Source organism: Sceloporus occidentalis, unplaced genomic scaffold (genome assembly GCF_023333645.1).
Source record: "Sceloporus occidentalis isolate IW3139 unplaced genomic scaffold, rSceOcc1.0.p SCAF_87, whole genome shotgun sequence".
Classification (NCBI taxonomy): domain Eukaryota; kingdom Metazoa; phylum Chordata; class Lepidosauria; order Squamata; family Phrynosomatidae; genus Sceloporus; species Sceloporus occidentalis.
The window spans coordinates 2,221,536-2,244,291 of NW_028317067.1; the positions used below are offsets into that span (position 1 = coordinate 2,221,536).

At 41.7% G+C, this 22,756-nt stretch overlaps 1 protein-coding gene across 1 annotated transcript in view; it reads left to right on the forward strand.

The window, feature by feature from the left end:
* The first annotated feature begins 8,680 nt into the window (after positions 1–8,680).
* Positions 8,681–22,756, forward strand: part of LOC149284906 (whirlin-like) — a 35,330-nt gene continuing 21,254 nt past the window's right edge. Inside the window, exons 1-2 of the mRNA XM_089496050.1 lie at positions 8,681–9,095; positions 9,393–9,637. Coding sequence (XP_089352176.1) covers positions 8,681–9,095; positions 9,393–9,637 — 660 coding nt within the window. The remainder of the gene's footprint in view (positions 9,096–9,392; positions 9,638–22,756) is intronic.

Genomic DNA, 22,756 nt, shown 5'->3' on the forward strand with positions numbered 1-22,756 from the left:
TTGTATTATATATATACTCAATAAACAGAGTTTGGTTTACAATTCTCAAGTCCCTTTATTTTATTATACCCTCAATTATTCATTACGAATAGAGGGACCTTACCATTTATATAAAATTATTTCTTTGGTACCTGTATGATAAGCTCTGCTAAATCCTGAGAAATAAGACGTTAAAAATGGGAATAAAGGTATGGACCACATTATAATAGTAGGACTGTTAATGTCTCGCTCAGTATATAGTTATAGGCGTTATGCTGTACCACCATCAGTGTCTGGCTCAGTATATAGTTATAAGAGTTATGCTGTATCACCAGATTTTGGCTGCCATTCAGCTTGATCACAGTGCAATCTGATGCACTCTGAGCAACCTGCTTAGTGAACAGGAAATTAACTAAGGAACCAAAGTCACTAAAAAGAAACATTTCTTAAACACATCATACAACACATTGCCTCTCATTAAGAAGACTTTTTATCAAAAGCTAAGAACAAACAGACTGAACACTATATATTATCAAAGAAAAGATTTTGTAGTGGAACAGATTTATTTGCCGTATTTTTTTTGTGTATCTAATAAAAGAGTAACAAATATCAGGAGAACAGATTGATTGGAATGAAAAACGTATAAATGTGTCTTCATTCTCTGTCATTTTTAGAGATTGAAATGGAAGAACAGATACAGAGGTGAGCATTTGGAGCAGTGGCGGAACTACCGGGGTCGCAGGGGTCGCGACTGCGACCGGGCCCTGGAGTTCTGCCAGTCAGGGGGGCCCAAGGGGTGCCGAGCGGTTGCTGAAAACCACCGCTCGGCAACTCTTGGGCCCCCCTGACTGACAGAAATCCAGGACTCCTCTGCTCCCCGCCGCTGCTGCTGCCGCCGCCTGCCTCAGCGCTGTCCAGAGTGCAGTGTTGGGAGCGTGAGGCGTTTGTCTCGGGTGCCGGCGCTTCACGCTAAGCACCGGCATATGACGTCATATGCCGGCGCTCAGCAGTGAAGTGCCGGCACCAGAGACAAACGCCTCACACTCCCAACACAGGAGTTGACGGTAAGTGACCTACAAAGGGGGGTAGGGAGGGAGTGGGTAGATCGTGAGAAGGGGGGGGTAGGGAGGAAGAGGGTAGATCGTGAGAAGGGGGGGTAGGGAGGGAGAGGGTAGATCGTGAGAAGGGGGGTAGGGAGGGAAAAGGTAGATCGTGAGAAGGGGGGTAGGGAGGGAGAGGGTAGATCGTGAGAAGGGGGGGTAGGGAGGGAGAGAGTAGATCGTGAGAAGGGGGGGTAGGGAGGGACAGGGTAGATCGTGAGAAGGGAGGGTAGGGAGGGAGAGGGGAGATAGTGAGAAAGGGATAGATGGGTTGGGGGTGGGGGGGCCCTTAACAGATTCTCGCACCGGGGCCCTGAGGTTTCTAGTTACGCCCCTGGCGCTACGAGAAGATGGCAACAGGAGAGGAATAGTGACTGAGGCTTTTTGGGCCCGAAAAAGGGACTGTCAGAGACACAGAGACACAACATGACTTTAGAAAGTTAAGAGATGGGGAGAAGGGGAAAGATAGTATGAAAATGGAGAGCTAAAGAGTATGATATAGGGAGAGATAATGAGGTGATAGAAAGGGGAGGGATAGAGAGAAGAGGAGATAAGGAAAAAGAAGCGCAATGGGTAAAAAGGTGAGAGATTGTGAGAAGGGAGCCATAGCGAGAAAGAAGAGAGATGGTTAAAAGGTGGAGGCCCCACCCCTTATCGTGGCTTTGCCCTCAGCGACCAACAGCTATGGCCGGTATTGGGATTTCCGGTTAATTTTTTCCGGATGTTGGAAAAAAGGATTCTATCCACTCATAAAGGCCTCAATGCCATTGACAATCACCGCCATGCAAGGCAGTGAACGCCTGAGCTTTACAGCCCTCTCTGTAAATGGCACCAGCATCGGTTTACATGGGAAATACTTTCTCTGTTTTCTGAATAAATGGCCAGTAGTTATTTACATTGTCCATAGTATTATGATACTTTTTTTATTAATATTCTCTATTTTCTCTCCTTTCCAATTCATTATAGTTTTTTTGTTTGTTTTAGAAAAAGTAGCTCTATCTGCCCATGGAAAAATAACTCTAACAGGAAGAATCTACTGATAAAATGTTTGTGTCTTTTTTTAACAAAAAAATGTAATTATTTTTAATAAATACAGAGGAATTTAAAAAAAAAACAGAGACCCATCTCCCACAACCCACCTCACTTTCTTTGTGTTTTCCAGAATGAAGGAGCCCGTAACCCCAAGTGTGGTGCTAAGTGCTTAGAGCGAAGGATCCAAGGGAGAGATTTACCCCGACAGAGGGATTCAGAGATCTATAAGAGCGAGAATGTAATAGGACGGAATATTATCAAATGTATTGCTAATTTCAGACTAGCTCTAAGTGTGTTTTTTGCCTAGAAAATAAATTTTAAAAAAACGCACTGGTCTGACAGCATGTAACATTATGAATGTTTAATGCTGTTTTTTTTCTTAAAATATAGGTGAGAAAAATACTTCTGGGTTGGGAATGGGTATAAATCACTGAAAAAAAGCAGCGATTGAAAGAACAGTACATGCTATTTTTTCTCATTAAAAAGAATAACCGTCACCAAGTTATCCTGCATGCAGGAATAGATTCTAGCCGTTCTTTTAACTTTTACAAAACAGTTGCAGAAGAATCATTACCATTTGTATACAGCATATATCTGAACAGGTTCCAAGATGTTTTAACCCCTAAGGACAATGGGCGGTCCCTAAACCCATTGAAAACAATGCATTTTGAGCCCGTACATGTATAGGCTTTGCCATTAAAGCATTAAAGTCGGTACAGAATAATATACATCATTTTATAATGCATTATCCCAGCAGGTGGGAGCTTGTATTCCTGAATACACATCAAGCACCACTTATAAAGCTTAATTTTTCGGGGGAAACGGCTACATTGGAAAGTATCAGGAATATATAATTCTGTGTACTCTATCTATTGTAAAATTACAAATCCCATCGTGCGCAGTCACTACAGCTGTAGTAAGAGACTGAAGCCTTCAAAACCTTTTACAGATAATCAGCACAGACAGCGATGATCCTTACAGAGTGTTTTTTGATGTGTTAAAAGGCTGAAAAGAAAGCGTGTTTTTATCCATAATCTCCTGCGGTGATTCTGCCATGTAAAATAACAAGCTATTTGAAATGGAAATTGGTTATTGATATTGTTAGGATTATAGCCAATGTTTCCAAAACATGCTTTGGAACATAGAATTGGGATTATTGAAATTCTGAGATTTCATTAAAGATGAGAAAAGTAATGAATCAACTAATTAGAAATTATATTGCTAAAAGGATAACAAATTAATATATATATATAGATATACTGTATATATTGATTATATATATTAGTCACCCCTAAACTGCTAATAACCACCATAGTTCTATTTTTACCAAAAGTAAAAGAATCTAGAATATTTTGAAATAGTATAGATTATTCCGGGGAAGCCAACAGCAAACTTGGAGAGCCATCCTCACTAGACTTGATTGTGATTTCATGCTGAATTCTACCGTTTCGTCCGAATAATGAACGAACAAATGCAACATTGGACGGGAGAAACTAAAGACGAATGTGGCTGCGTCAGGGAAGGGTGTCACTTTAATTGTGGCTGGGGTATCATGAGACTGTGGTCTTGGTAAATGTGAAAGGATCATAAGCCGGCCGAGCCTGTCCTGGAGCAGCTATTTGCAACGAAGCACTGAATTTGCCCATAAAAATTACCCCTGACCTTTTCTGCTGATGTTAATGACTTTTGGAGATCTCGTCGTCTCTGATAAAATAATGTCTCCATCGGGGACGGTGACAGGTGCAGCTGCAGCCATCGCTTTAAGTTTTTAGAACGATGAAGGAAATGAATTTCCGGGGTACAATTAACTCTGTTCTGCAGAGCTGCTTCTCGTCTCATTTTGTCGTTAACCGACTTTTTTCAGCAATTGTCCCCAGACTTTTTAATTAAATAAAATTCCTGCTCTGCTGAGTTCTTCTAGGAAGACTCAGAGGTAGACGTGCTGGGAAAAGGTAACATATTAAACAAAATAAATATGCGAGCTTTTACGCCCATGCAGCCTCGGGGGTAACGGTGCGTTAATCCTCTGACAGTCCTGCTACTAAACAGTCCTGGAGGAATTGTTTAATAGCTACTATATCATGATGCAGTAGATGTTCCAAGGTCCATTCTAGCCTCTAAAAATAAGGAGACACATTAATGTAAACCCCCAAATGGTGTAGGTGGCCTACAGAATCCTCTTAATGCACAAGTAGACCGTTTGACACTGGTGATGATGACATCATTTTGTTATTATTTATTAACGGGCATGCACAATGTTTTTGGTATCTGATCAGACTCTTCTCAGTCCTCCATAGTGTTGGTGGGCCGGTTGGGGAGATCGGTGATCTCCCTTTTTAACCGGCCAGCATAAGCTTGGTGCAACAGGAGCCTCAGTCGTCGCCCAAGAGGCTACATTGTGTCCGTTAAAGAAAAAATGTGCCTAAGGCTTCCTGGATGACGAATTCAGTTAATTTATCCCATATTGTAAACACACAAAAAAGGCAGAAGATTGGCAACCGTGAGATCTAACTATTGTTGAAATACAAAATGATGGTTCTAGGTTTTAGTAAATGAAATATATAATGGATCAGTCAACTTCAGCCAACAACCAAGACAATATATATATACGCATATATATATATATATATATATATATATATGTATATATATATATATATATATATATATACTGTAAATGAACCAACTAAATACAGTGCAATTAATGCGTTATCCTAACATTTCATGAGACGGATAATAAAAGGACGTTGTCCAAGTCTCGTCTTTCCCCATCAGGTGCCAACTTGATTGAGATGCTGCACTGTAGGTTGTAATCAATGAAGTGTATCGCTGGGATTAATTAAGTGCTTCCGCGCTGTGGATTTGCTCAGATCAGGTCACTAAATCCAATGGCCTGTACTTTACTAAATGAAATGTTAGATTTTATAGTGGTATTTTGCTAGCCCTAACCAGTGTCGGTGTAAAAACAGGGAAGACAGTACAGTTTCATGAAATTCTTTTGTTCTGTGTAATCAGGAATGTTTCGGGTAACTCTGGACCGGCTCGCTGTTCCTGCTTTGCTACTAAATGCTGCATTTTCACAAAACACAAAGAGTTAAATACAGTTACCAATAGGAAACAGAATTAAGAATAACCTGAGTATAAAAGAATTCTTTCAATGGGACGTCTCATTTTTTTTCATGAGCGTAGAAATGCGACAGTAGCTATGTGGGTTTTATAGGTTTTATAAAACCTATAAAAAAAAGACTTTTCACGTGCATTTATGATCTGCTGATTAGCTATTTATGCAACTAAGTGGGAGATTTAAAAGAAGAAGAATGTGTTTTATTTATACAATTTAATTTCTATGCGATGTTAAGGGTTATAGAACAATAATTCCTCAACGACATCCTAAGCTCCAAAAGAGGGACATCAGGGATAAAAAGGGACTGGGCGATTTGGGTAGTTGGTGGACTGTCTGTCTTAAAAGACTAGACACTTTGGGGGTATGTGTACCACTGGGAACTAGGCTAGTGAACATATGTAGGAACTCACTGGGTTTACTGGATCCCATAGCTTCTAATTGTGGGGCACTTCACACCCATTTACGTGACTTGCCAACCCTTTCCTGATGAGTTTTGTCAAAGCCACACTTGCCATTTGCAACCCAATGCTCCACATTGTATTAAGGTTGGTGGGTCTTCTTCTAGTTAAATCCAAGGGGAAGTCCCTGGGTAGTTCCTTAAATTATAAATCAAAGTCAGACTTGTTTTATGGAACATCAGTTTCCAGCTGTTCCAACTGTCTGTGTTTACACCTGCTATAAATGAAGACGTTTCCCAGAGGAAATAAAGAATGAGAACGAATAGCGATAAAGATGGCAGCCCGCTGGTAAAGTGACATCAAATGATGCCATATATATTCCTAACTGCCATCTCAATATGCTTATTTCCATACGTAATTATCCAGTTAAGAGTTCTTTCCAGGTGTATTTTAATCATAAATAATGCAGCTTCAACTCCATGCATTTTCACTCTAATTAAAAAATAAGATATTGCAAGACTGGAAGGCAAAAGTAAACATCCCATTAAAAAATCAGTGTCAAGATGAATGGTTCCATGAAGTATAACCAATGTGAGCTTAGCTGGAGGGATCCGAGGGCCAACAAATGAAACGGGAGTTTACGTGAAAATCAAAAACTTCATTTATTGGATCAGACTCTTCCTGGATTTTGGTCCTCCTGAGTATACCTGGGTTTTTTCCATGTGCCTGGGACCACTCACTGTCCTGCTTGTCCATTACTATGCCCAGTGCTGTGGACTGTGGTTCCTTTGCTCCCCCATGGGCAGGAGCTGCCTCGGTAGCATGCCCCTCAACATTTTAGGGGTCCAAATCGGAACACCCGTGTTGGGTGGTGTGACCAGAGGTGGGGTGGGGTTGGACAAGTGGGCAGATTCAGAGAATTACAAGGTGGTCATGTGGGAGCTGCAGCTTCATTGAGAGCTCTCCAGCACAGATCTCCATTGATGTTAAGGCTTCCAGAGGATTTTCCCAATAGGCCCATTCTTCCCTCACCCCACAAAAGTGAGACAGCTACCCTGGGACTTTTGGGAGGTATGTGGCAGTACAACGAGGTCATATTAAGTGACCCCTCTGAGCCCCCACCTTCCTTTTACAGTAGCCAACACAGCCCATCTGCTATACTGCCGGTGGCAGCGTGGAAGCCAAATTATTATTGAAAGCACCAGGAGCCCCCAAAGTGTGCGGGCCTTTAGGCATGTGCCTAGTGTGCCGAACTGATAATTCAAACAATTACATTAAAATGTGACTGCTTATTATTAACTAGACTCCTGCGGTATACACAGTGTACAGCAGTATGCAAGCGTACAGACATTACAATACACAGTGCTCATTCTCGTACAGGTTTACAGCTCTGTACCGCGCATGTACCGATAACATACATTGATAGACATGTATGTATAAACAGCAGTTCTGGCTCTGACACCTGCATAAGGTTGGGCACTGTGTATACCTGTGTAATGTTATTTATCAATGTGTATGCAGCCGGTGAAATGTTAACATACAACATGCCTCCGAAACATGCAAGAATATTTATACTGCCGATACCCCTCTAGTATATGTGACACGTTCATGCTGCAACGTATGTATCACGCCTAGTGTAATGTTGACACACAGCAATCTGTATAAGGCTAAGCACTGTGTATACTACAGGGGCAGATCACTGCAAAATAACAGGAGGTTAAGCTCCTTGCTGCTTCGTGTAATTGTCAAGTCGAGCGGCTGTGCTGGGTTAAGCACCATGCATATTAGTGTTGTCTTCTCTGTCTCTTAGCAACGGAGACATTACTGGGAAACGTCAGATCCGGGAGAGACCAAGAAATACACAGAGAGACACCTGTGACAGGGTCACTAGAGACATCTGGTTGAGCTGTGAGAGAGGCAGACACGACTCTGATGAAGACTGGAGAAGGAATGCAGAGAGAATGAGAGAAAGTGAGGGCTTCTGTCTAAGAGACACATCTCTCAGATCAGTATGAGTGACAGGGTCTCCAGTTGAGAGAGGCAAGAGACACCCGAAGGGTCCAGAAGTGTATGGACATAAATGGGAGCGAGGCTGACTTCAGAGACCTGCGTCTGGACAGGAGGAGGCAGAGAAGAGTGAGCATACTTCTTCAACGAGGTAGAGCAGCGATCACCGAAGAGATATGTCTACGAAGCTAAATGTTTATCCCGGCTAAAGATCACTCGAACCAAGAGAAAAGAGGGAATCTACTATTGCAAGACGCAGATGGAGAGACAGCTGTCTGACACAAAGGTGGAGATGAAGGTAGAAAAGACTGTCGGAGACATATGAGAGTCCGAATAGACATCAGGAGAAGGACATCTGCCGCCAGTTTGAAAGAGGTACTGAATGCCACCTGTTAAAGTGTAACGTGAGGTAGAGATGCAGAAACTGTGCATAGACTGTCAGAGAGTGACGGGTAACGGATCCATGTACATAGACCAGGAGGGAATACCGTGCAGAGACTTCTAGTTATAAGGAGTCAGAGAGACCGTAAAACAGTATGGACGGATACGGGAAGGAAGAATAGATGTATCTGCATTATGTTTATGTGCGGGGAACTCATACGTTGCAGATAGCACACGAGACCCAGAGGATCACCTTGAGAAATTGAAAAAAGACTGGGAGGGGGAGGACACATAATAAAGCAGCAGGAGACACTTAAAATACTGAGATCAATACAGATACGCTAACGGCAGGAGCTCAGAGAGAACTGGGAAAACAGAGCGCGTCGGGGAACAGAGCTCTTAAGCGTTAAGTGGCAAAGTGACAGCTTAGCATCTTAGAAAGTGGCAGGGGCCATAGACGGAAAAACACAGAGTGTCTTCAGATGGTCATCACGAACAGTAGAAAGCTCGAGACTGAGCGGCGTTTGTTTTGTCTTTAGGTTGGGCAGTGAAGATAACCCCATTGAAGTCTGGTATGCAGAAGTGCCTCATGATACAGATTCAACCCTTCAAAGTGGCCGAAAACAACATACTCTGACGTCTCCTCCAGCCTTTGGGCAATGAATTCTGAACCAGGAGCTCTTCGCCCCTCACCGGGGGGAACCATCCACCAGTCTCAAGGTGGCTCCATCCTTCATTTTCCTGGAGGCTCCATCCATTCTTCCTCTTCTGGTTCAATCAGCTCAGGAGATGTGGGGCGTGTATTGTCCTCAAATGTTCGGCGGCTGCATGGTGCCCTGACCCGACTGCTCAGTGACCAGGAACGGGAGCAGCTTCTCCATTGTCTGAGACTCTACCACTCTCGCCGAAACGTATATGATCTGGTGAGGACCCTACGCCTCATATTGCGGCCTCAGGATCAGAGACAGCTATTCCCCATGCTGCGCCTTGTTATCCCACGCTCTGACCAACTACTATTCGACCAGTATACCTCCGAAGGCCTCTATATAAAGGATTTGCCAACGGGGCAATCTGGTTATAGTTCCGTTCTATCTGACGGGGTGTCAGGGTTCAGCACACCAGTATATGGGACAGGTCCTTCATTCAGCAACCCAGTTCCAGGAACAACCCCATCCAACAGTATCCCACTAACAGGAACATCTCCTGCCTTCACTATTTCAGTACCAGAGACAGCTTCTGCCTTGAGAGTTCCAGCACCAGGGACAGCTCCTTCCTCCAGCGCACCAATGCCTGGGGTAGCGCCTGCGCTTAGTACGCAGACACTTGGAGCCATTCTAACCCCTGGGGTTCCGTATGCTGGGGCACATGCAGGTTTTAGCAACTCCCCCCCGGGGACCTCCACACCTGAAGTCCGCCAAGTCATATTGAAAAGGAACCGGAACCAAGAGGGTCTGGGGTTCAGCATCCGTGGCGGCATTGAACATGGGATTGGCATCTACGTGTCACTGGTAGAACCTGGCTCACTAGCAGAAGAGGAAGGATTAAAAGTTGGGGACCAGATTCTGAAAGCTAATGGCAGATCTCTTGACAAAGTGAGCCACGCAGAAGCAGTGAAGGTAAGTGACAGTCTACAATCTCTGGTTCTCATCCTCCTCTGTCTGACAGCAGGATTCCAGTAAGGAGTGTTTGGTCTTTCATGACAACTTCCAATCTATTCAGATCAATATTTTATCGATTGCATGTCATCTTGTCTTCAAAGAACATTTATGGTCCTAAGCATAGTCCTAAACCCCCATAAAGACTACCTGTTGATAAATGTTGATAAAACATACAATAGATATACACACCCACTGCCACAAAATCAGAATTAAGAACGGATCATATGATGAAGTCAGCTTCTGCACCGCAATCTAAATCCCGTATCCAGTATCTTAAGGTCTTTTATAAAATAATAATCAGCAGGGAAATTTTTGGTTCCTAAAGATCCAGGCTTAGGGAAAACTGGTATTACCCCCAATAATCAGGGAGAAGACGTAACCCAATGGCCGTGACATATTTAATGGATTCATTTGACCTTCCTGTGTTAAGACATGTTGACATAATGCTAGATGTGTTTAAGAACTTAAAGGGCCAGCCTTATTTTGGAATAAAGTAACGAGTGAGCATTGAGATTTTTGATGGGTAGCATTTTTTCCTTTTGGAGACCAGAAGTATGTTGTTACTTAGTAGCATATTTTAGAATTCTAATCAAAATATTATCTGTTGGTGTTATTGCCCAATTTTGTTTGGTGATTAAAAACGCTGTAATATACACTCATTTTTAAACTAGTTCCTACGATTGTCTTTTGAGGAGCCTACAGGATAAGATGTCATAGTCTTAAACTCAAGAGTCTGGGGCTTAGATGTGATTTAAGGAAGTGTTAGTTCATTAAGAGGCTGGTAGATATGTAGAACAGCCTTCCAGCTTAAGTGGTAGAGGTTAATAAAATGAGAGAATTTAAACATGCATGACACAGGCACGAATATACTGAATATATCTGAACACAAGACCAAGGATATATCACTGAAAAGGGTTCAGCCCTTGACCAAAGCCATCTTGAACTAGTAGCAGTGGTAAGATTTAAGGGGAACTTCTACTGGTATCAGATAAAAATATTTTTTTAAATATTTTTTTTAAAAACAGTTTTTACATAATATAATGTTTTCAGGCAGCTGCTTATTAGCCATTCTATTCAAAAAGCTAGCCAAACACTCATTCTCATGCTGCCTGTGGTAAATAATAGAATGGCTTAGCCTTAATCACCCACCCAGACATTCTCACTAACGAAAGTCCGAGGAGGAAAGGGTTTCATTGTATAAGCCGGATAGCTCAGTGTGAGAAAATATCACAACTGACAACAATGGCGGCCTCCAAGTCTACAGATAAGGCAGTTTATTGAACAAAATGAGATCAGACCAGGTATTTGTCAATGCCGACCGACATTACTGTATACAGCGCTGGGGGTTGTTACTGTATACAGTGATGGGGGTAATTGCTGTATACAGCGCTGGGGTTATTACTGTATACAGCGCTGGGGTTATTAACAGTGCTAGGAAAAGCAGACCTTTTAAACATATTCCTTCTAGATACTGGTGGTAGATCTGATGTTCATTAAAAACATATCCCCAGTATTGGTAAGATTTGCCGCTATCGCTACACTATTTTACTGGTGGGCATAAGCCTAGATTTCCACAGACTTGTTCAACACCACTTTAGGACAGAGGTGTAACTAGAAATCACAGGGCCCCGGAGTGCCTCTTTTGCCCCCAAGCAGCTTATCAGTGCCCCCAAACAGCCTGTCTGTGCCATTTTTGCTCCAGCTTGTCAGTTCCCCCAAATAGCTTATCTGTACCATCTTTGGCCCCCGAACAGCTTGTCTTTGCCATCATTGCCCCTTGCCCCCCCCCCCAACATTCACTCTGGCACACATAAAACAGACTTACATAAATGTACACATGCTAACACACACACTTACTCATACTACACACACGTACTCACTCATTCTAACACACACTCCATCCACTTACACATAGATGCTCACACACAAACACTTACACATCCACATCTATGCTCACAAACACATAAACATAGACATCTATGCTCACATACACTTTTACATAAACATCCATGCTCACATACATGTACGCATGGACATCCATGCTCACATACACACTTGTACATAGTCATCCATGCTTACACACACTTTTACATACACATTCATGCTCACACACATACAAACATATATACCCCTCCTGCCTGCCAACACCTCCTTACTTCTCCTGCAGTCTGCTGCTTACACATTGGGTCATGCTTTCCTTTCTCTCCATGGCAGTTCAAAATTGTTCAGAAAGAGCCCTTCCCCCCTGGACCGTCCTGTTCCATGTCGGAAATGCCCTTTCTGAACAATTTTGAAGCGCCATGAGGAGGCCGGAACAAGTGGTCGCAGGGGTCGGCCTGGCGCCCTACAGTTACACCACTGCTTTAGGAGGGACATGCACGTTTAACATGTAGATTGTAAGCTCCTTTGAGCAGGGCCCTCCTTGTCTTTTGTTTTTTAAGTCCAAGTTGTTATGTGATGCACTACTTGTTTACCCATTGCACAGCGCTGCTGAATATGCTGGTGCTATATATATCAAGTAAAGTCCTCGGAGGAACAGCTTTTAAAGTGCAGTATACATTGAATTTGCCTTGTATGAGGTTCCAAGGTTTTTTTCCATTGGTTTCTTTTGCTTTTTATTCAGGAAAAGCCTGTACCATGGGAACCGGTTAGTGTAGCTGTGCGTTTTGTATTCTATCCTTCCCACATAAGTCTCTGTTTACCGGGTCTCGCACACGCTTGTTATTTCGCACGTATTATGTCTTTAATAGGATCAGGGCCAAGCAAGATCCAGAGAAGGGTCCCTGTCACAATAATTGGTCACGATTGCTCATCTGATTAATCCAGAGCGTGGAGCAGACTGTTTGTCGGTGCGCGTGGGGGTTGGTCATTAATCCCTGTGAAATATTGGGTCTGAAGGAACATAAGATGCCAGGGATCATTGGAAAATATATGCCGGCTATGAATTTATTAATGAGTGGAACACGGCGAGCCGCTCTTTGCAGCTTTATCTAGAATCAGACTGAGAACGTCCAGAAGTAGCTGGGAATCTTCAACAGAGAGAGACGCAGAAAGGTTCCTGTAGCACACGGCCATCAGCGGATAAACATGCCACACAGAGAGATATCTGAGAGAGCATCCTTCTAGAGAGAAAGAGAGATGCTCGTTGTGTTACGAGACACTCCTCTACATTTTGTAGCTAGAGAGAGAAACTCACTGGACTGTATCTACCAAGTGTTCTTGTTTAAAAGGAACAGTCCCTGCTTGGAACCCAAAACCCTTGATCCCTCTTTCCTAGGAGCTCAGAATGTTTGCCGGGTATGAGTTTATCTACAGTGTTCTACAGCCCTAGACATCACAATAATGTGTATAGAAACCACCGAAAAGGTGTTTATAAATTAAATTTAAATTTTAAATTACAAATAAAATCCATGATTCTCATTCGAAGCACCTTGCTCAATTACACAAAGAGTAAACCCTGTTCCGAGACGCTCTGCTAGTCACACCTGTGTTAAAGGAAGAGTTAACTGTGCACAGTGTTGTGAGTGTATGCACAGGAGTCATGTATTCTGTATTCTCAGAGTGCCAGGCTGAGCAAAAGGAAGGGACCAGCCCCATACTCTGCATAGAACAAGGAGGCAGGGGGATTTCATTTTTTTAACTATAGATCAGTAATGTAAAGAAATGACACCTGTTCCTTAAGATCCTTCATGCATGAAATCACCTTACAGCAATGCTGTTATAAAAATCATGTGCATAAATGTTTAGTAGCACAGTATAGAATAACTAAACATGTAGCCAAAAATATTTCACTTCTCCCCTCTTTCTTTCTCACCCCCTTTCATCTTTCATGCCTCATCTTCTCTCCCCACCCTTTTTTCTACCTCTCTCCTTCTCTCTTGCTCAGCTGCTTCTCTTCCATCATCTTCTTGCTCTCCCTGTCCCTTTTCCCTCTCCCCCTCCTTCTTTCTCTGCCTACCTTTCTTTTTGTTCTCTCTACCCCCTTCTACCTCCCTCTCCCTCTTTATCTCTCTTCCTCCCCTTCTCACTCTCTCTTTACTTTTCATCAAATTCTTCTCTTTCTCCCCCTCTCCATCTCATTCTCTTCATCTCTTTTGTCTACTGCTTCTCCCTCCCCTCCTTCTCTCTCATCTTTATCTCCCTCCCTTCCTCCTCTCCATCTCTTCCTTCCACATTTCTCTCTCTACTTTCGCTACTTGTCTCTCTTCTCCAACTCCTTCTCTTGATCCTTACTTTCCTTCTCCCTCTCTTCCCTCTCCCTCTCCTTCTTCTCTCTCTCTCCCTTCATTTTCTGAAAAAGGGGGTGATGATGGAAAGCACTTATCACCATTGGGCCTGAGTGGGTCTAGGACCATTCATAGTGTAGCAAGTGACCTATGATTGGACCTTACTTTAAGATTTATCCATTTTCATTTTTAATATATTCCTCTTTTCTACCGTAACCAATAACTTGACCCGTATTTACTTCTAGTCTGCTAAAAACTTGATCTCATTTTTGATTCCTCTGTGCTTTTACACTCTCGGTCGATGGGCGGCTCGCATGCATGATGCGTGTTGCTCCTTAGACCCGTGCTTTCTGTCTTTATTGCAGTGTAGACAGATTAAATTTGAATTGATTCTCTTAGCAGCCCGAAACAGATAAAGAGATTTAAAGACAAGCAATTTGCAAAGAATGAAAAGATCGAGCATTTACAGTTTTATAAAATCTTACATTTGTATTGATTTACACTAAATTAGGTGGTGCTTAACGTTGAATGGCGTATTAAATATTATGTTAGTGTCCATTTAACCATGTGATGGATTGCTGAACTCAGGATTGTCTCCGGACCATTGTTTGGAACCCCTCATCTCCCAAAATAAAAGAAAGAAGACTTTGACTAGGAGGCCAAATATCAATATAATTAAATACGATGTATAATTGAGATGGAGTGTAGCATAATCGATGGTTGGATACTATGGTATTGTGTTTGGCTTCTTCTATATGTCAATACAGTATGAAATTCTTATATTTTATATTATTTTATTGATATTAAGAAGCCTAAGAGTTCAGCATTACCGCACAGGGAAATGTGCAGCTTTCAGGGGGTATAGGGCTTCTCCGGTAAAGATGGTACCTGGAAAGGAATGTTTCCAGTCAATGGATAAGACTATGACTGGTAATACGTATGAGATGCCATGTGAATGATGGGATCTTAAACCAGTGACTTAATTCTCTTTCGGTGGCCAAGCCACCGCATCTCACACCATGGTGCGTCATGCTAGCTCATAGATCAAATCCATCTAATCCATCCAAACCTTGTTTCACTTGGAATTCACCAACTTCATATAACATTGAAAATTTCCATTTCATGGTAGTGGTACTTGTATCAATTAAATGGTCTACAAATTTAAAGTGGGGTCAAGTGGTGAGCAATAAAACCATTTCCGTTCTTCTACATCCTAAATTATAGAGAGCTGGGAATCCTGATGCTCCTGCTATCCTGGGCAGAAGAAGCTATAGAAAAACAATAGAGGTGCCTTAAGAGGGGCATTATGTATAAAATTGACTCTTGTACAAAGTTTGAAGAGTGGTGATTTCACCATAGCAATTAGACATGTGCAACTAGGCCAAAAATGATTCTGGGAATTGTTTTGGTTTGTTTAAGACCCATTTAACCAAATTCCGTTTGCTGCCCATTCGTTCCAGAGGAAAACCGGGGGCTTTTTCAATTTGGAAATTGGAAATTACATTTGTTGTCCGACGCGCCCACATTCACTAACGCTCTCATATATTCACTCACTTTCTCACACTCCCGCTGAATTTCCACCAAAAATGGCAGAGCTTCTGGAGGTCGTCCTCTTCTCTCGATTCGAGGATGGAGGGAGAGGGTGTTCTCGGAAGCGCCACCATTTTACCCGAATATAGCCTCCTGTGAACTTCCTCCAATTCTCCAATCCTTCCTCGAAGAGACGTTCAGAGAGCGTGAGAGAGAGTGGATGAGAGTGTGAGAGAAAGTGGATAAGAGTGTGAGAGAAAGTGGATGGGAGTGTGAGAGAAAGTGGATGAGAGTGTGAGAGAAAGTGGATGAGAGTGTGAGAGAAAGTGGATGGGAGTGTGAGAGAAAGTGGATGAGAGTGTGAGTGAAAGAGCCCATAAATTTATGAGGTTTTTATTTGCTGTTTCAAAAGAGGAGTCTTGCCTCATTTTCGGAGATTCCTATGAATGAACAAAATATGCAAATGTTGTTACATTTGCAATTCTGAATGCACAAGTCTAATAGCAACCAATGGAATGGTCCTCTCTGGGGGGCATTCAATTGGTTGCTATGACAACAAGGCTACTTTCGATGATACCCCTTTATGCTTTGTTGTGTATTGCTTCTGTTGGAAATTTTCTCCACCGTGCCAGCTCTCCATGACACAGGAAGTAGAAGCGTATAAGAGGTACTTATAGGCTGCAAGAACTATTGGAAAAAGTACGAAATCATTTATTTAACAATGAGAAAATATGCATTACTTATTCCTTGCACTGTAAGACACACCTATTGTGGAAAGTTCCTTGTTTTTTTTTTCTTTAAAGTTTGCCATTGTCTTTTTAGTACCATTGTGCTGCTAAAATCTGCTGACTTGCTACCAGATGGACCTTGAAGTACAGGAATAGGATAACCATCTGTGCTTTTTTTCTTTTTTTTTATAGCCTATAGTCTTGTATTCAGCAGATATGTCCTCAATGCAGATGGCCTTTTGTCCTATATTTAAAGCAATGCTATGATTGTCAGTTCTGCTCCTAATTAGCATTGTAATGGTACATCTCAGGTGTAGAGCGCTGAACTTGTTATAATATCATGGAGAATCTTTAAAGTTGGGCACCATCTCCAATAAACGCATGGCTCCATGTCCCTCAAAGTCCAAATGGGCTGTGGCTAGGAAGCAGGTCTATACGAAGACTTGTTATATAACGTTTTAGCCTATTGAATATTTTATTTATGAACCAATTTTTTACTGTTTAGACACACATTTTGATGATTTAAAGACATACCTTGGAACTTCCCAGGGTAGACTACCCAGAGATACCCCTCTTCTAAGGAATTGGCTTTGTGTAGGCTGTGCTCATAGAATGAAGAAACGGACCCAGGGGAAGGAAGGCTTCACTTGGGGACTAGGGTCAAACCCAGAGAGTTCCCAGGTATGCTTGTAGGGCAGTTCTTGATCATTAGCTTGCTTGAGTGGGGTCATCCTCACCTTTTGTTTCTGTACAGAATAGTTATGTACTGTTTGCCTATTCTACAGCACTTTGGAATTGAATGGCACTAAGAAACGGGACAGCATACCTCATACATGTTCTTCTTTAGGAGGGACAGTCCTGCTTTTGAACCCCAAAATCCCTGGTCCCCCTTTCTTTCCCTGGCATCTCAGCTTTCTAGTAATTCACAGTGTGTGATGGGTATGAGTGTTTTAATTGTCACAATACTGCATCTAGAAACAACAGGAATTGTATTTGTAAATTAAATTATGTAGATAAAAAGAAACATTTCCCAAATTCCTTACTAAATTAAATAATTAGCCATGTATAGGTCACAAGGTCATAGTATAGCCCTTACACCGCTAATCACACCCTAAACCAAAAGTATCCCTCTTAGGGCATTTGCAATGTTGGTAGCTATGAGACAAGTGGATTTGGGTCCCATAGAGGGACTATCCCCTGTAAATAGGGACACTCTAGAAGACCGTCAGCACAGTTGCATATACTGGTGGGAGAGGTACCTCTGGGTCCTCTGCCCAGAACCTGAGGCATATCCAGTACCAAGTCTCCAAGTTTCTTGGTGAAATATAATAACAATTCTACATTCTTATTCCACCGTCGTTACACATTTTTCTTTTTTTTTTGGAGCTTTCCCAAAATCATAAAATCTAGATGTGTTTTAATTCAGTACTGTGTTCCTATATTGATTTAAGTAAATTATATTTTGTCCTAATAGGCTTGTTACATTGAGCAATGTATAATTCACGGTACATTTTTTACTGCTTTTGTGTTAATGACTTGATTTCACATTATAGAACAGATTTTGTAATGCTACATTCCCAATTCTTGTTTGGTGTTAAGTTGGTCACGCAGTCATGCTTTATTGACAAGATAGAGAAGTGGGGTCAGCGAGTGAAGAAGTCAATGTGTTTTGTGGCTAGCCAAGGAAGCTGTGTGAGCAGTCAAGCATTGAGCCATTTGATGCAGGACTTCTAATGAATTCTACAGGAATGCTGTCAGTATTTAAGGATTTGGGTATTTTGGGCAATTATAAATGAAAACGTTAGATTTAAAGGTTCTGTCCAACTTACTGCGCTGGATGTAACACTTTTATAACCTAGTGCAACTTTAGAAATATCCTAAAAATAGAATCATTCCTAATACTATTGAATGCCCAGAGTTTTAGCAGAAATAATTATTTAATCAAGTAACATTTTGAAATCTTTCATAATTTTTGCCTGGAGCATTTGTCATGTGACACAAAAGCAGCGTCTGGTAGCTTGTTGTGATAGAAACTTAATAAAATGATATATCGGATAAAGATTAACATGTTAGAGGTAAGTTCATGTGGAACTAGCATATTTAAATGACATTGCCTGGTAGAATGCTTGTGTATGACCGGCTTTGATATTGAGTACTGTGTATTGTGTTCCTTGGTCTGAGATCAGCTGTTGTTTGATGGTGGTATCATGGTATCGGTGCAATCACAACTTACAGAGAAGACGTCTGTGGTCTACTTTGGTGACCAATGAAACTTAGTTGGTTTACATTGTAACAATGGACTGAGACTGTAAATCCAACCCTTTGCTGGACCAAGGAGTGGAGACTTCCAGTGAGTAGGGCATCGGTGGTAAATATGCTGGAAAGGTTGGACACTATGGATATAAAGTGATGGGTTTTATTTGTTGGGCTACGAATACGGCCATTATAGGATGTCCATCTGGGTGGCCCCTGATGAACAAACAAATAGGTCTATATATGTTGACTTCCCAGGGTTGGTTGTCTGGCACTTCACCCTATCCTGGTGGTGTAGCTGAGATCAGGGAGTAAGACTGGCTACATGGAAGTGTAGAGATGATCCCAGTTAATGGGATAGGACCTGGGCAGGCAATGGGCATGACCAAACACCAGTCCAACGCTCATAGATCGAACTAACTAACAAATGAATCCTAGGTGTAGTCTGAGCACTGGCTGCACACCAGCAAGTCCTCCTCTTCATTGCTCACTTTAGTGGCTTTTTTTGGTCTCTGACTGAGAAAATAAAAGGTCCTTCATGCATGAAGAAAAACCTGTTAATAAGCCGGAAGGCAGAAAGACATCAGAAAACTAAGGTTACCTCTGCTAATTGAGTTAGTCATTCACTTAATAGAATTTGTCTCTATTGGCTTCCAGACACATTTTAAAGCACATTTATATTCCTCCTGGATTCCTACTAATGCTTATATTTGCTGCACTTAACTCTGTTGCAATGTATAATAGGCAGTGATTACTAACTTTTTTAATAAGCTTTGATGAAAAGATTTTTTTAGATTCTGTGCTCTATTATTTGTGTTACTAAATAGATAGGAATGATTTTAAGTGCAATATACATATAAATATATATATATATATATATATATATGAAGTCAAATCTTATGCAATGAAATTATGAGGGATGAGCTGAGACTATAGTTAAGCATTCAGTAGGCAGCAGACATGAACTGTTGCCATGGGGCAAGTTGAAGGTTATGGGCCAATACCATCAGCATAATGTTTTTTGTTTGTGTTTTACTTGCAGTTCCACTTATTGCCACTAGAGGAGTAACAAGGACTTGAGGCAGATTTTGTTCCCTGATTGAGTCCTTTTCATGGGTATTCTGAATCTGTTTCATTGGAGTAGAGAACATGCTGCTTGTTAAATGTGGTTTGAGTTGCTGTATAATTAGGTTGTTTAGTTGGGCAAATATTGGTAGATTAATGGTCCAGAAACACGCCACCTTAATGGAGTATAAAATGGCATTGTTTATGCAACTGAGTAAGACATGTATTAGACCCAGTTTCATGTATCAATGTGCATAATTAGTTTTTTATATATATTGTGTATGTGTGGGATAGCATATGGGATATGTATGGGATAACACCAAGCAGGCGATCTGGCAAACTGGGAAAATGCCAGCGGCGTTTTGCCAGATGGCATGAGTTGTTTACCTTTTCTGTTGCTCACATGGCAGGTTGTGGCTGTTCTTACACCCTGTATGGGTGTAAGAACATAAAGGTATAGCAGCATATACCAGTGGTTGTGCATACATCATTTAATGGCCACTGGCCTTAAAGTGCCAGGGCTGCTTTTCTTTCCCAGTGCAGCCCTAACACCAAAGACCAAATGGTTTGAGGTTGTTACTTCAGGAATATCTGGGTAGGCTAGATGGGTTGTTGTAGAAAAGATGAACATTAGGAGAGGAAGAGTGGACAGAAAGAGAGGTTGTGGGCCCAAAAGGTACAATATTTCCTAAAGACGGACACTTGGGTGGTACTTCATTGTACTGCTTTTCCTCTGTTCTCTCTGTGTTTTTTTTCAAGGCTTTTGTGAAAATTGCAAATCAGAGCTGTAATAAAGAATCACCGGCGCTACGCCTTATTGATCCGGAACCCAAGATGGAGCTGAGGTGTTCCGTCACACCTCCTAGAAACTAATTTATCTGTAATCAAACCAGAGGCGAAACAAAATGGCAAACTGGGAGCACAGTCTGTTCTGGTGATCTTGCCATGGGGGTAATCATTCTGCAGCATCCCACTAAGTGCCCATCAAACTGTGAAACCCAGAGACGGCAGACGAGTCTGGATTAAGAGATGTTTCATATTTATTACATAAAAAATGAGATTTACTAAGGGGAAAAATTGAGTTATATCCAGACCCAGACTGTCCGTCAGGCACACCAGGCAAATTAACTAGTTACTTCTCCAAGTCTATCATTACTTAAACACCCTAACGTCCCCAAATCCTTCAATGACATATCTGCCCCCTCTCCCTCAGGGGCTATTTTCTTATGGCAGGTAGCCAAGAACAAATACTTTTTGAGATGAATTCCTAAATAAAGTACATTCCACAGCTTTTGTGAAATTAATTTAAATGTTAACTTTTTGCATGGAAGACTGATGGCCTGGTCTTCCCAATCTTTTAAACCCTCTTCAGCCTTTTTTCTTGCTAATGGAAAGTCCAGCTCTCGATGCATTAACTCGGTGATTAAAAAGTAATATATAAAGCCTGAATAAGTAAAGTCCGAAGACACAAAGGCAAAATATCCATATTTCTATTAATACGCTCGCTCTGTAGGCTTCTACGTTTTAAATTAAGCTAAAGCCCAACAAATTTAGTGTATGTCAGAAGAAAGGTTACAGATTCTTAAAATAACCGGTTCTCATGTAATGAAATATGTACTCGATCTTCTGCATTTTAATTATCTGAAAGATGTACTGGATGAGGACACGGAAGGCTCTGTCTCCACTAAGGCACCCATGCGGAAAGTGGTATTTAGCAAAATATCAAACTTATCTATAGCTGTCAGTGTTTTGCTCCGCTGTGTGCGTTTCTTCTCTCTGTATCGACCATCACATCTTAACTGGTAAATATTTTGAAGGTAAGAGGAGAAGCCGTAATAATTAGACTTGTGTATTCGTATTTGGGCGAACATTAAAACACGAACATGGTGGCGGCAAAACGTATACGAAGACGAAGACACACAACACGAAGAATCTTCATGTTCGTCTCCGTTTACTAATCTGCCTGGTCCCTTCCCCATCTAGCCTACCTTATCTACGTCTGGGGTTAAAGGGCCGTGTGAGCGACTCTATTGGGCCTCCTCTGGCATCAACCATTTATATGAGGAGTAATGCTTTTACTTACACAATTTAGTTTAATAAACCTATTACCGTGACTTTTAGGGCTGTAGAACACTGTGATACTCTCATACCCAACAAACATTCTGGGCTCAGGGGACATCAAGGGAGGAAGGACAGTCTGTCCCTGCTAAACATTCTAGGTATCCTATTTGGGTCAAAAGCTAGTTTGGTCAGAGGTTCAATTGAAGATTATATTTGACACAAACCAAGGCCTAATTCTATGTTTATTTGACCAGTAGGGTCTACTCATTTTGGAGTGCTATGAGAGATAAGTGGTTCTTCCTAATAATAGATCCACCCGCTAACATCAAAACACCACCTATTCATGGGTGGATCCAGAGGGGGACAATAGGAAAATTGTCACGGACTTACCGCTTTTTGTCAGTAATTTCAAGAAGGAGAAGGGGTTGAGCATGGTCATGTAACATTGCGTTGCGTGACCAAGGCAGGAGTAGCCTGGCAGTGAGCGTAGAAGGCAAGAGAAAGACAGGGTAAGTGAGTTGTGTGTTTGAGTTATTGTCATAGTGTGTTAGTGTGTGTGTCTGGGGGTGTGTGTGTGCATATGAGTTAGTCTTGAGTGTTTGGTTATGTTAATGTGAGTGTGTGTATTAAGGTGTCTGGTTGTGTTAGTGTGAATGTCTGGTTGTGTTAGTGTTTGGATGTGTGTTAGTATGAGTGTTTGGGCATGTTAGTGTGGGTGGCTGGGTGTGCATCTGTTACTGTGTGTTAGTATTGAATGTCTAGTTGTGTTAATGTGAGTGTCTGTACGTGTGTATCTGGGTATGCGTGTGTGAGTGTCTGGGTGTGTGTTAGTATGAGTACCGCTCCTGAGCCCAGGCTCTGGATCTGCACCTATTTGATCACTCGTATTTTTCATATATTCATTGACTATATCCTTCATTTAGATTTGATGGGGGTCAAAATGCTGCTCGGGGACGTTAATTCAGAGATGAAACTTGGCTTCCAGTTATTTGGGACCAGTCTTGATCATCATTACACAAATATATATATTGTTCTAATGTTGATGGTTGAGAAAAATATCTTAAAAGGTATTCAAAGGAATCAGAAGATATTGCACTGAATTTAAAGTGTGTTTTTTGGGGACAGAAATAAGAATTTCTGTAGTTTAGATTGATTAAGGTTTCTATTTCCAGACTGCTGTGCAATAGGGAAAAAATGAGGATTTAGCAGAACTG